The sequence below is a fragment of the Cariama cristata genome, unplaced genomic scaffold, assembly GCF_000690535.1.
Source record: "Cariama cristata isolate BGI_N322 unplaced genomic scaffold, ASM69053v1 scaffold7657, whole genome shotgun sequence".
Classification (NCBI taxonomy): domain Eukaryota; kingdom Metazoa; phylum Chordata; class Aves; order Cariamiformes; family Cariamidae; genus Cariama; species Cariama cristata.
The window spans coordinates 50616-64562 of record NW_009628436.1 but is presented as its reverse complement, the minus strand read 5'-3'; the positions used below and the strand labels follow the sequence as shown (position 1 = coordinate 64562).

General features: G+C 36.0%; 1 protein-coding gene across 1 annotated transcript in view; it reads right to left on the bottom strand.

Annotated features, from left to right (window-relative positions):
- Positions 1 to 13947, bottom strand: part of LOC104165251 (vacuolar protein sorting-associated protein 13B-like) — a 270979-nt gene that overhangs the window by 244334 nt on the left and 12698 nt on the right. The window contains exon 4 of the mRNA XM_009704826.1: positions 9009 to 9153. Within this exon, the coding sequence (XP_009703128.1) occupies positions 9009 to 9153 (145 nt within the window). The remainder of the gene's footprint in view (positions 1 to 9008; positions 9154 to 13947) is intronic.

Below are 13947 nucleotides of genomic sequence, written 5' to 3'. Positions count from 1 at the left end.
GCTGAAAGAGAAGGTTCATAGACGGACACCCATGCAGCAGCCGGCAGTAGGACAGGCTCTCACCATCCCACCGTATGACCATACTCAAAATGTATCTGTCACATGACCTCAACAAACCGGGCAAGCTTTCCTTCCCACATCACATCACCTGTCATATAGCTTCTCACACATCAGAACCGAGTTAAGCTGAGAAAAATCCTATTGCAAACTAATCACAGTTACTAAGAGGCCATGACAGCAAAACACATGAACATTGATAGTATTTAAAGGAAGAAAGAAATCAAAGGAAAGTGCACTGTTATTACACGGCTCTTTCTGGAAAGATTTTGCCTCTGCTAAAATTAGAAGTAGTCTCCATAGTGTCAAAGAACTCATTGGGATTTCTTAATATCTATTCACATTTTCATGCATTAGATATGGCTTTTCATCAGAAATAAAAACAAAAATGCAACAAATGCAAGCCATTAAGGAACTGATCAAGGGGTCTAAGGGATTAGAAATGAGATTAAAATGCAGTGGAGGAGAAAATGCAAACTTCAAACAACTCTGAAAAAAATCTAAATGGCCTACAGGGTTTTTTTTGTGGAAGATTAATTGGTTTCTTCTTATGTAAAACCAAACAAAAACTACCCCCCCCAAACCAACCAACCAAATGCCAAACAACCAAAACAACCCACCACCTACTTAAAACTTATTTGCTTTTTTTCTCTACACCGGCAGGTTTTGGTGTCTATGTATAACATTTGTGCAAAAGTAAAAATTCAGTGAAACTTATATAGAAGCTTGTTTGTCCTTAGGTTTGCATTTCAGTTTTCCTCATAAGTCTACATATTTTTATATTTGCAACAAAACAGAACTAAACATACATGTCTACATAGAGAGATACACGAAGGCATTTCAAATTATCCACACTTTTGTGTATATATGACAGACAAAGAAACAAACTCTGTTCTAAATAGAATACATTTCCATATAATAATTTTGTTCCATGACTTAATATTAAAACATTATACATATAGAAAAATTTGCAAAAACACAGAGGAATATCTTGTTAAAAATACTTTCTACCTTAATGTACTTTTTTTTCCCACAATCCAATTTAAAAATAAAAAGTTAATCTAAGTAGCAGGTTCATTGAAATCATTAGATGAAGCTCAAAGCTGTATTTACCAATATTTTCTGAACCATCAGTATCCACCAGAAGTGTTTCAGAAATATTCACATTTTATTTTTGCAGTATCATAAGAGAAGTTATTCCCTATACCCACATTCCTGGATGACTGATATTTGAATTATTCATGTAACTGAGATTTTTTTTTTTTTCCTAAAGACAGGCTATGATAATCTATATGTAAAAAAAGTTTGCACTGTTCATCGTGATGCTTGAGAAGAAAAGCAGTACTTAACTAACTTAAATAACAGCAGGAAGTCCTTTTAAGCTTATAAAAATATGAAATATATTTGCCCATATATTGAATAGTCCTTACATAAGTAATTTCTTTACTGGGCATTGAGCATTTTTGCATTCTACTTTACTAACAGTACAGATAATACATTACTTTTATCAATCAAGATGATACTTGAGCCACACAGTCCCCGACAACTAGCCAGAGCAAGTCCTTTATACCCAGGGAAATGGCAGCAGAAAGCTGTTGTGACTAAATTAGAATGGTCATTCAATGAGTTAGCAGCAGAATAAGTGTTAAAATACAGAGGCTTTTGACCTTTTACCCAACGTGCCTTTTTTTAGAGTACACATATGTCCGTAAACAAAGACAAATGTGATATTAACATTGTTGTGCAAGCAGAAAGGATCTTTCTGTGTGGAAGTGGGGGTTGGCTAGGGAATGGCTACGGTCAGCATTTTCTCCCACCAAATTCTTAACAATTGCTGCACTATTTCTGGCAAAAAATACCTATTTAGTTCTGGGAACAAAAATAAAAAAGGACTGACACTTTCATACAAATCAATAACAGCCGTTCACAGGCAAAACTGAGCTACTATATTAGTAATTACAAAAATGTGTTATATGTGTGTTCATATCTAAACTCCATGCCTGAATTTATCTTAATATCACTTACCATTCCAAATAAATTTTATACTATGAAGTAATAATTTCAGCTTTTGGATGTGCAAGAACTCTTCTGGTAAATGCAGGAGGAATTCTGCCTAGTTTTCTGCCTTTTAAAAAATATACTCAAAGTTCCTTAGTATTTTAAATATAATCTAAAAAAAAACACCCATTCTTTCTCTCTCAGCTTTGAATTTCTCCATATAGAAAGCATGTTTGATATACTACATTGGCTTTGTGTTACTAATGTTTCTGAAATCCACACGCTGAACTGAAGAAATCATGCCATCATACCACAAAATTCAAACATTTTACTAGCTATGAAAACTCACTATAATTAATTTTCAATATAGGTATATGATTGTCCAGCCATTTAAAAGTTACTATAAATCACCTGTTCCTGGAGACCTTCCTTTTAAATAATCCTTCCATGAACTAAACTCCATTTATGAAAATATAAAAATCGTAGTATTTTCAGGCACCCTAGGTAAATGTGCATCAGATTTAAATTCCTATGTTTCACTTTGCCTATTTAGCAACTATTTAATTTCATTCATCTTCCCAAATAAATCACAGTCATACATTTCATAGCAGGCATGAATAAACGATAATCATTCAGTTCATTGAGCAGAAATAGTGACCTGCTAATTCAAATACTTCAAATAATCCATTGATTTCTCACCAGCCAGACCAGACTTCTCTCACATTTGCCAGTTTTTTGCATTCCAACAGCTCATTTTAGCAGGAATCCAGCTCAGCATTCTAGTTGTACTTTAGGGGGGGGGAAATAGTAACTGTATCCAGTTTTGCTAAGTATAGGTCATATTCTGCCACTCTGTACTCAATAGAAAGTTTATTAACTTAAGATGAAACTTCAAATAAAAACCCTAACAAAGCATCAGTTGGTCTAAATAAAACAGAGACACATCTACATTTAAAGCTTCCTCTTTTCTCCACTTTTATGGAGAAGTACTTAATGGTGGTTCAGAAATATCTCATGTGTATACTTTGAAGGAATTTTAAGCTTTACTTGACTAAAGCTTTCAAAATCGAATTACTAACAGTTCCCATAAAAACAGTTCTAGTAAGTTCCAGTTCTAGTAAGTATCTAATGACCGACTTATAAATGTGTTGTCATACCTACACTATCAAATGTTAGGAAGTGATTTAAAGGAAAGGTGGAGATCTTTCTTTGCCTGGTTTCCTATGGAAAGAAGACTTATGCAATCCTATACTCTATGCATATGCATGCATCTCATTGGGCTTGTCCTCCAATTCCTTTTGCATTTGCTGCTCAATATAAATAAAATTTGATACGATAAATATCTCAAAGATACTATGTTTCAACAAGCTCCAGGAAAATAAGCAAGCAGGATAAAGAAGTCATAAATTGGCAACAGGAGCTCTGTCCTTATTAGAAATCAGACAACTTATACAGGACAGAGAATATAAAGGTCATCTAAGACAGAGTTTTGAACTTTCTTGTTATGACACCATCCTCTATCTGCTTGAAATACAAATGAATAGTAGACTAGGTGTACCTTAGCACTTTTGAGAACTTATAACTCTTTAATTATTTCTCTGTAAGAACAATAGCTCCACAGAACAAAATATCAATGTTTCAGAAACACAAGTAAGAGATTTTTCCAAACGAGAATGATTTCACGTCCTATCTTTCTCTCCATATGCACATACTCTTACGCACCACATATACAGTTCCTGCAGAATGAACCAATGCTGGATTCTCTTCTCAGCTTTGAACTTTGGACCGATACTCCACAGTAATACTGAAATTGTACTGGAATTAAATGACCAGTGCACACTCTGACCTGTGGACATGATCAAGATGGCCTATGGAAAAAAGCTGTCCAAAACCCACCATTGTTTAATTCTCTTTCGCAAATGCCCTTGCAATCTGTCCATAAGACAACAAAATGAAGCAATCTCTGGTCATGGGCGCTAGACCTAGTGACGAAAACTACTCGCCTGCTGTCATATGCCCTGATGTACGCTCATGACATGGCTGCAATGCAGTCACCCCCTGTACTATACCTGCCTGCTGCACACCAGGGATGTGACAAGTGCACTTTCAGTTATAGGACAGGGCATTTAGTTTTCAGGTGCCTTTGTACGAGGCTATGGGGCCTACTCCAGCTGAAAGGTTTGACTCAGATGATACATTAAATTCCACTTACCTACCTATCCTGCGGCTATAAAAAAAGTCAACATTCAGGATTCTGAGTGAGAAAAAAAATTAATAACCTTTTCAGCCTCTCTAAAGTAGCTTCTTTCATTACAGCATTCCTCATTCTAAACAGCACATGTGAGGCTACTTTTCTACTGTTACTGAAAAATTAGATGCTATAGTCACTGGGTTACACCTCACAAGATAGTATCAAATGTGTGTCTGGGACATCATGATTACTTCCAAGCAGTGCTAAATGTTGGATGTCATGGCAGATGTTGGTGAAATTAAATTTCAGTGTGATGGCTACTAAAAGACCTCCCTAGGAGGCAATAAAAAAACCAACCAACCAACCCCAATTTCATCTTTAAGCATGGAAAATGTTTTTATATTTTCAAATGAAAATAATTATAATCATTTAGTAACTTAATATGAATGAAATCTGCAAGTTATTTTAGTAATGAATGAGCACCCATCTTGAATGTGTGAGAACAGACACTTTAGCTTTAATCATCATTCAATAGTGTGCACAGGACAGTTTTCACAGACTGCCCTCTCCATCTACTGCAGCCCATAATATCTTCCTGTATAGGCATGTTACATATACTATATATATTACATATTTATACACATATATAGCAATCATTTTGCCACTATCCAGACATAAGAGCTACACTTCTTTGTATAGCTATGGGTCTGCAAATCACTTTTCACTGAACTAACAGGGAACTGCTGAATTGATGAGAAAAGTGGGTGGATGGAGGAATTGAGGTAAATACTTATCACTGTTTTTTAATATTCTTTCTTTATCACCTTGCTTGTCCACAGCCACATCATACAAAATTTAAACCATATATTCTGTTATCTTACTCTGTTTTTGAAGCCTCTGTGGTTAAGGAGATTTATAAATAACCACAATTTGAGACTTAAGAAAAGAAATCTTGGATTTTCACAGACAGATACCACATAAATAGTAGTTCTGCTCTTTTCCCATGCTTCATTTTTGGCAAGGTCTCAGCAGCCATTAACTAATAAACTGAACTCAAGATCAATGTTTAAAGTAATTTTACAGCTGTGATTACGAACTGCTTTCATTTAATACATAGGGTTGGTTTCTAGCAGTTCTCAAGGGAGTGACTGCTGAGATCATGCTAGACTTGAAAAGGATAAATTCAAAATCACCACCTGAATAGCATGAATTTAAGATACAATCTCTTTCAATCTGCAAAGACTACACATATGTGCTTGCTATCAATGTAGGAATCTCAGTTTTCTGACAACTTAAGGCATCTGTAACTACAATTAAGAAATACAAGGCTTACAAGGATCATTGCCCCTTTTACCTAGAATGCTTTTGTAGCATAGGTAGCATTATACATCCTAGACCTGTCATCACCGTGGTGTTCCTGGTTTAAAAAGGTGAGACAAATAATGAAAGAAAACTCAGGCAGAAAGCAGGGCAAATTAAAAGAAAGGAAATAAAGTGAAAAATTGTGGGAGTGAAGGGGACAGAAAAATTAGAAAGGAGAAGAATCACGGGCACTCTATTTTTAGTTTAATAAACTAGTCACTCATTCACCATATTCCAGCACATCATATATGTGTAAAGAAACAGACTGTGAAAGAAAGAATTCACTGAAACTTCTCCGAGAATGCGATCTCACCTTTCACACTTGCATCCATCCAACTTTTTCTAACCACTGTAACTGGTGGCTTTGTAATCAAAGTAGAGACTTTATTTTGTGACACGACATATGTGTCAGTTTCTACTGTCTGCTGAATCTTCCAGTGTAAAGCCAGTTCTGACAAAGAGGACACAAGATGAACTCTACAGGAAAAGCTTCTAACAGCCCATAAAGTTTAGGGAGGCTATACAGAGAACAATTCTGCATGGCACTGCAGTGTGACATGGCTGTCCTTCCTTTCTTTAATTAAGGTCGAGGGAGGGGATTCTGCCCCTCTGCTCCGCTCTGGTGAGACCCTTCCGCAGTACTGCCCTCAGGTCTGGGGACCCCAGCACAAGGAGGACATGGACCTGTTGGAGCAAGTCCAGAGAGGGCCATGAAGATGATCAGAGGGTTGGAGCACCGCTCCTGTGAGGACAGGCTGAGAGAGTCGGGACTGTTCAGCCTGGAGAAGAGAAGGCTCCGGGAACACCTTATTACAGCCTTTCAATACTTAAAGGGGGTTTATAAGAAAGATGGGGACAGACTTTTTAGCAAGGCCTGTTGCAACAGGACAAGGGGTAATGGTTTTAAACTAAAGGAAGATAGATTTAGACTAAATATAAGAAAAAAATTTCACAATGAGGGTGGCGAAACACCGGCACAGGTTGCCCAGAGAGGTGGCAGATACCCCATCCCTGGAAACATTCAAGGTCAGGCTGGATGGGGCTCGGAGCAACTTGATCTAGTGGAAGGTGACCCTGCTCATTGCAGGGGGGTTGGAATGAGATGACCTTTAGTGTCCCTTCTAACTCAAACCATTCTATGATTCTATGAAATCTGTGTGGTCTACTGAAGCAGACAGATAGCATCCCTGTAAATAATTTCATCAGTATAGAAGGTTTTTGCTCTTTGGCATTGATTTTGTATTTTTATTCCCCATTTTTGCATGTAAATGTCAAACTTCAGGTATATTACACACGGCATTTTATTTCCAGAGTATAAGAAAGAGGTAGACATTTTAAAACACAGGATAGCCTTCAAACCAGCAGCGTCAGGCACACTACATCTTAAAAACAAACGAAATAGATGCTCTGCTCTGTGTATGTAGCTTCACTTAAAAAAATAGTAACTTTTTTTCCCAACAAATTTTTAACAGTTGAAAATTAATGAACCCAAATTTAGTAATCTCTTCTTTAAAAGACTGCTTCTAATTCAAAAAAGAAAATGCTTAGTCAGTGTTATCTCTTGAGAAAATTAGTACTATCACCTTTCATTTATTAGTATCAAACTCTATGCCACAAAGTTGTTTTATAGAGAAGCCAAATATCTGCCTAATCACAAAAACCCCAGCATTTAGGCTAAACTTATTTGATAAACTGAATGAGTAAAGCAAGTGGTAGCTAACATAAATGAAAGCTAAAAATTGACTTTTCATTTTTGCAGCAATGTGTGTTGTACTAAGTAATTGAAAAAGCATCTTGATACTGACTTCAAATTAAAAAGTGGAAGAAGCTGAGATGCACAGAAATCCTTCCTTTCCTTTTAGGACGTTATTTATAATTCATCATTTTGTTTTATCATTTCTGCACTCACACACACAAAACCCAAATCAAAAGTAAAACAGATATTCATGGCATTTCTAGATTCTGAACAGTAACATTTCCTTCCAGTAGACCATTATGGTGTGATCATTACTGCAGAAAAGATAATACTCAAGGTGAAGAATAACAAAAGGTTGAAGATAAAAACTGGCTACCAAGGTACGCAGGTACCAGACTGGGACACCAATTTCCAAAACTCAAGTACAAAGCTACTTCTGCAAATTACATGCATGCCTCTATAAATTGGTAATTATCATGAAAATCTAATGTCTGTTCATGCAAATAGCTGGTTTTGAATGTCAAATATTCAAAATTACTGAAGTTTCTCTAGTAAATTATACCTTTGTGCTTTGTTGACAGGCACATGTAGAATTAACCTCAAGAAGAAACAAATCATGTAATTCATGATTTTGTTGTAGCAGAACAGATGATAAATATAGTTAAAAGAACAATATACTTAGTACGGTCATTTCATTAGAGGCAAAAGTAAAGGAAATTCATAAATGAATGGTAAAAATAAAAGGATCATAAATTAAACAGAAAGAAGTCTTTGAAATTAATCTATTATTTTTCTACCAATGATAACATGGTAACCCATGTAATATTCAGCAAACAGATTTTCTGGTTTTAGTCTTTTTTAATCTCAAAATAACAATTAACCCTACCACTAATGGAAAAGATTGTAATCTCAGTTTCAGCAGACAAATCTTTAAGTACTTCATGATTATCTGGAAATAAACATCAATGTAAAGGAAAAGAGAATTTGTTCAGTGTATTTCAGAAGGATTACTAAAAGTCTCAGCTGGATATTCCCTTTTTTTGGACTATCTCCTACTGTACTACTTGTGGACAGTACTATATGAATAAATAACCTAGAAAATCCCAGAAAGCTATATCATTTTGATTAGTGATAACAAAGTTTAACTTTAGCACTCTTAAGTGACCAGAAAATATTCCTAAATTTACTAATGTCTTGAACTCCAGAAACAGAAGTGCCAACAAATGCATTTTCTATGGGAAACTGTTTCTGAACCAGTGAATTTTAACTGTTTAGGCACAAATCTTGACTTTCATACATGCCAGACTTTAAGCAATGTGAACAGACTTACTGAAATCAAAGAGATCAATCACAATGTATAAAGTCTGATAAAATTATGGACTAAAATATTAAATACCAAGGCAAATAGCAGATATTCTATTGAAAGCACACCTCCTTTATCTCATTTTAGAAAATGTGTTACATGAAACTATCAGGGCCCCAAAGATAATCCCTAAACGAAAATGAGAAGAAAATTAAACATATATTTTGAAATTGCAAGTTTGATTATTTTTAATTTTAAAAGTTGTAATTTTCTGGGAGAGTATTTCTTTAAAACTGAAAGTTGTTCCACAGTCTGTACAGCTGATGCTGTTCAATTATGGATGCATGTTATTGAGGGAGGTTGCAAAGGCAGAATGGCTATTTTCAATTAAGTGATCATACCTGTTACTGTTTTTGTTTTGACAGGACTGCTGGCATACTCAGAGGCTTGATTTGATTGCTGCCTTGCCAAAGGTGCACTTCCAACTGATGCTTCATCCTCTTTTTTTCGAGTTACTGACACACCAAGTGGAACAGTTCCTACAGACTGATAGAAAAATAAGTGCCTTGTGAACAACTCAAAACCAAAACATACTAATATTGAATTATGATATTGTCATGAGAAGCATGTCTTAAAGTACATAATTTTAAATGTATAGAAGACAACTTGAACCAATGATTGGAGCACACATATTTTGAAAACAAATTATGACACGCAAAATTCAGTCCTACACTTATAATTATTTTAGTCCTGTTAGTCTGAAGAACAGGTCTACGATAACAAAAGTGAAATATAATTTATTAACTTAAAATACCATGCTTGTTAGCCAATCAAAATGCACATGAATAAACTTGAATGACCACCAAAGCAAAATAATTGTCTAAATGTTTAATGGACCTGGAAAATTTTAGCCAGATACGAAGATCCCAAAGTTCTGCAAAGATATTTATCAACCTTCATTAAACTTCGAAAGAGAAGAGGCATTGCTATTTATATATTATTATATTTGTTCCTCATATTTTAAATATAAAATTTAATTCTGACCACTACTGATTTTGAATTGTTCTGTCTTTCAAGCATATCAATAAATGACAAACTGCTCAAAATATGACACTGTTGAACAAAACTGAAGGCATTAAAATCTAGTTTGAAGGATTGCATCCTTATTTTAAATTAGAAAAGAGTGACATGTATTAATCCACACAGGTTCTGGAACTGGAGGTCCACAAATGAATACAGTCTGTTGGCTTTGTTGTTACTTTTTTTATTAAGATGAGCTAGAAAATATAAAATCATTTAAAAAACTGGATCCTCAATTTTGCTGTACAATTAGCTGTTAACATTTTGCTGTAGCATTAGCTGCTATGTAAATTGTAGATGTATTCCAGTTGACAAAAGCAGAGTATTTCTACTGTTGATTTTGCAGAGGGTTATCATTTAAAGATGACAGAAGTTTTTTCTAAAGATCAGACATTAGGATTACATGCATCTTAATCAATTTTTGTGTAATTTAATTTTGTTGGTATTGGAGTGAAAATGTAATCCATATAGCTGGGTAATGAGAAACCTCACACGTTGCATTAGGAATCTCTGTGGGAAACAAATTCGTGTGAGGCGGGCAATGTGCTTGTAAATTTTCTCCAATAGAAAACAGATCAGTGAATCAAGCAGTGTGCAACACGTGCACACATACAAAACCCCAAAACAAACAGAAAAATCATCTAATTGAAGGAGAATGACTTCCAAACGCCTTCACCATTTTCCATTATAGAGGTAAATTAAAATAAGACAGACAATCAACTATTTAATCCTACTTCAATGAAAACAATCAACTTAAATATACAGTGGTATGCAAAGTTAATAGGAAAATACTAATGTCAATGACAAACAGAAGTCTCATCTCTCCTCTTCCCTCTGAACATACAGTCATCAGCTTTGTCTCCAAAGCACTAAAAAGTCATTCTGGAGTACAGTAACATGCCACTTTGGTGTCCTCTAGCTATAACAACAACAACAAAACCATCAGCTTTGAAAAGACAAGATTTACATGACAGAAATACTTCCCACATGCATAAACAGGGAGAGTCTAAAGTTTTGTAAACTTCCGTCAGGCACTTTACATCACTTATTTTCAAGAGTTAGCACTTTATCTGATACAACCTTTCATAAGGCAAAGCCATCTGCAGCTTTCCCATGATGATGGCAACTGTTGAGCCATGATTTGGCAATTCTGGGCGTAACATTGCACGAACATTGACTTGCCAAAGTGAAGCAAGAGTTTCTGAAGAATGAACACAGACAATACAAGACAGTACAAAAGACAATACGATGGAAATATTGTCTGAAGAAGCAGTATTTATTTCTGAACCACTGAAGAAATGGATAAGTAAAATATAAGTTACACCCCTAGTCATACAGTGAAAACATCAAGGCTATCACAGCCAGACAAAGCTGGAAAAAATTATGACCAAATATTGAGTGCTTGAGCACTGATCTGGACAATGAAACAGCTGTTTCATCTTTGCTCACTGAAATCAAGTCTGATGTTGCTGTTGATGACGCCCAGCACAATCTTGGCAGGTTTTTGGCAAAAGATTTCTGGTTAAAAGAATGCAGAAGATGAAAGATCAATGTTGAACTAGATGGAAAAGGATCATTAAGATTTGGGTTTTAGCCACAAACTGATGAGGAAATTGTGGCTTGGGAAATAGCAGATGACAAGAGCCCCACAGCTGTACGAGAAGATGAATCTGATGGGAAAGGAGACATTGCAGGCAAGTGTTATCATAAGCATTTCATCATAAGAATCCAAAAAGCCAGCTATAAAGTAATATCTAGTAAAGTTTAATACACCTACTTGGGATGTAAGCTTTATGGTTACTAATTGGTAGTGTTATAAAGAAGATAAATAAAGAACATTTAATAAAGTTATGGAACTACGGCAACTTTTATATTAGGTTGTTTTGACACAGTCAAAATCGGATTCTGTTCTAGAATACCAACCACAGTTTTATCAATGCAATAATATTTTGTGGCTATTATACACTGAGTACTAGATTAATAATAATTCATGGTACTCAAAATAAGAAAATTTACTACTCTTCCAGTATAATTATTAAATTAACTTTTTAAGCTGTGGCTAAAAAACCTACAGGAAAGCTATCCTTTTCCAAATTCAAGTTTTATTGACACAAATAACCTAACACATTACACACCATTTTAAGTATGTGTACACAAAACACACACATACATACATGCTATTTATGCGTGTAAATGGATCAACAGATTATATTTTTTCATTTTACTTCATACTGTGCAGTCAACATGACTTCTGAAATGATAAAGATCTAAAATCAGAGAAAAGCACAGAACTGTAACAGCTAAAAATCAATCTGCCAAAAATACCAAGCCCCAAGTATTTTCTGACTTGTGTGGAGATATGCCAACTAACTGAAGCTAAAATATCCTGTACAGAGGGCCAGTGGAAATTTTTCCCAGGTAGAATAAGTTAATGTTTTATTTTACTTGGGAATTTAGGTAATTAAATGTTTTATTTCTGAATTATAACTTCCCATGAGCATGAGGCTGAAGAGGATGCAGGCAAAGCTGGGAACATGAGAAAGGCATTCTAAAGAAAACTTGACCAACTGAGCAGACAGTAACTTTTATTTGAGGGATGCCTATGCAGTCACCTCCCTGATAACAAACCAAAGGCAAAAGAATATTCCAAGATAGGAACTTAAATATTGTTACTAAAAGAAAAAATGAAGGACTGGCTTGTGAAATGTTGAATTCAGAAGCCTCAGCCCAGACCTGAGTTGCCATCTTTGGAATGATACCAAACCCAGCTATCACATAGGGTGGATGTTGCATGCACACTGGCACGTACATGTGCAGTAGCTTGCAAACAGCAAGCAGGAAGAAAAATTAATGAAGTCTTTGGAATGGGGACAGATGACAGCTCTACTGAAGACATGGTGTTTTATGAACATCTAAGATCACTGTCATGGAATCACTATCTGCCTCAGAGAAGAATATTTACCTATGCTGCAAGACTCTTGTGTCTGTGGAATAGAGTTAATTTTCTTCAGAGTAGCTAGTATGGGGCTATGTTTTGGATTTGTGATGAAAACAGTGTTGATAACAAAAACATCATTATTGCTGAGCAGGGCTTAAACAGAGTCAAGGCCTTTTCTACTTCTCACAGTGCCCCACCCCACTAGCGAGGAGGCTGGGGGTGCACAAGGGGTTGGGAAGGGACACAGCTGGGACAGCTGACCCCAACTGACCCAAGGGATATTCCATACCATATGGTGCCATGCTCAGCATATACAGCTGGGGGAAGAAGGAGGAAGGGCGGAACGTTTGCAGTGATGGCATTTGTTTTCCCAAGTAACTGTTATGGATGATGGAGCCCTGCTTTCCTGGAGATGGCTGAACACCTGCCTGCCCATGAGACATGAATTAATTCCTTGTTTTGCTTTGCTTGCACTTGTAGCTTTTGCTTTACCTATTAAATTGTCTTTATCTCAACCCACAAGTTTTCTTACTTTACCGATTCCCTCCCCATCCCACCAGCGGGGAGTGAGCAAGTGACTGTTTGGGGCTTAGTTGCTGGCTGGGGTTAAACCACAACAACTGTCCAAGCTGTGCCAGAATGAGCTCCAACAGCAATGAGGATCCACCTTGCCCACCTTGCAACAAGTTCTAGTATTATGAAATCACAATTGCTGCTTGACTAGAGTTATGTTTCATTGTTTTGATTTCTGAGATCAGTAGTATAAGCACACGCCTAAATTACTTCAGGGAGCTCAAACAAAACCAATCATTACGTCTAGTTCCTAATTAAAATTAAATGAATTAATAAAATTACATGAATTAAAATTAAATTAATTCCTAATTAAAAAGATTAGGCAAGCCTAACCCCTGGCGTTCACAAAAGCACCTTCTTTTCTGGCAGATGAACTTGCTAATTCAAATGAAATTCTGTGACTGCTTCAGGTAGGAATTTCAGGTATGCTCAGAAAAGTGCGCCGCTGGGATAAGAGAGCAAGCAGTGATTAGCTGTAATCTTTCCAAACTTATGCACTGAACGGATGGCAGCCAAGAACCCCCACCTTTTCACCAACTGATGAAAGCATTCTATTCAGCAGTTTCAAGGGGCCTCTGAAAGCAGAAGATACAAGGTTCAAGTCCCATTTAGCTTTAGTTCCTTAAGTAAGCAGTAACTTCACTCCTGCATCCTTCAGAAACTTAATTGTGTTCCTTGGGGTAAGAAGTGACAGATCCTGATAGGGATAAACACAGTGCTTTTGGCCTGCAAGCAAAAGCAGGAATCAC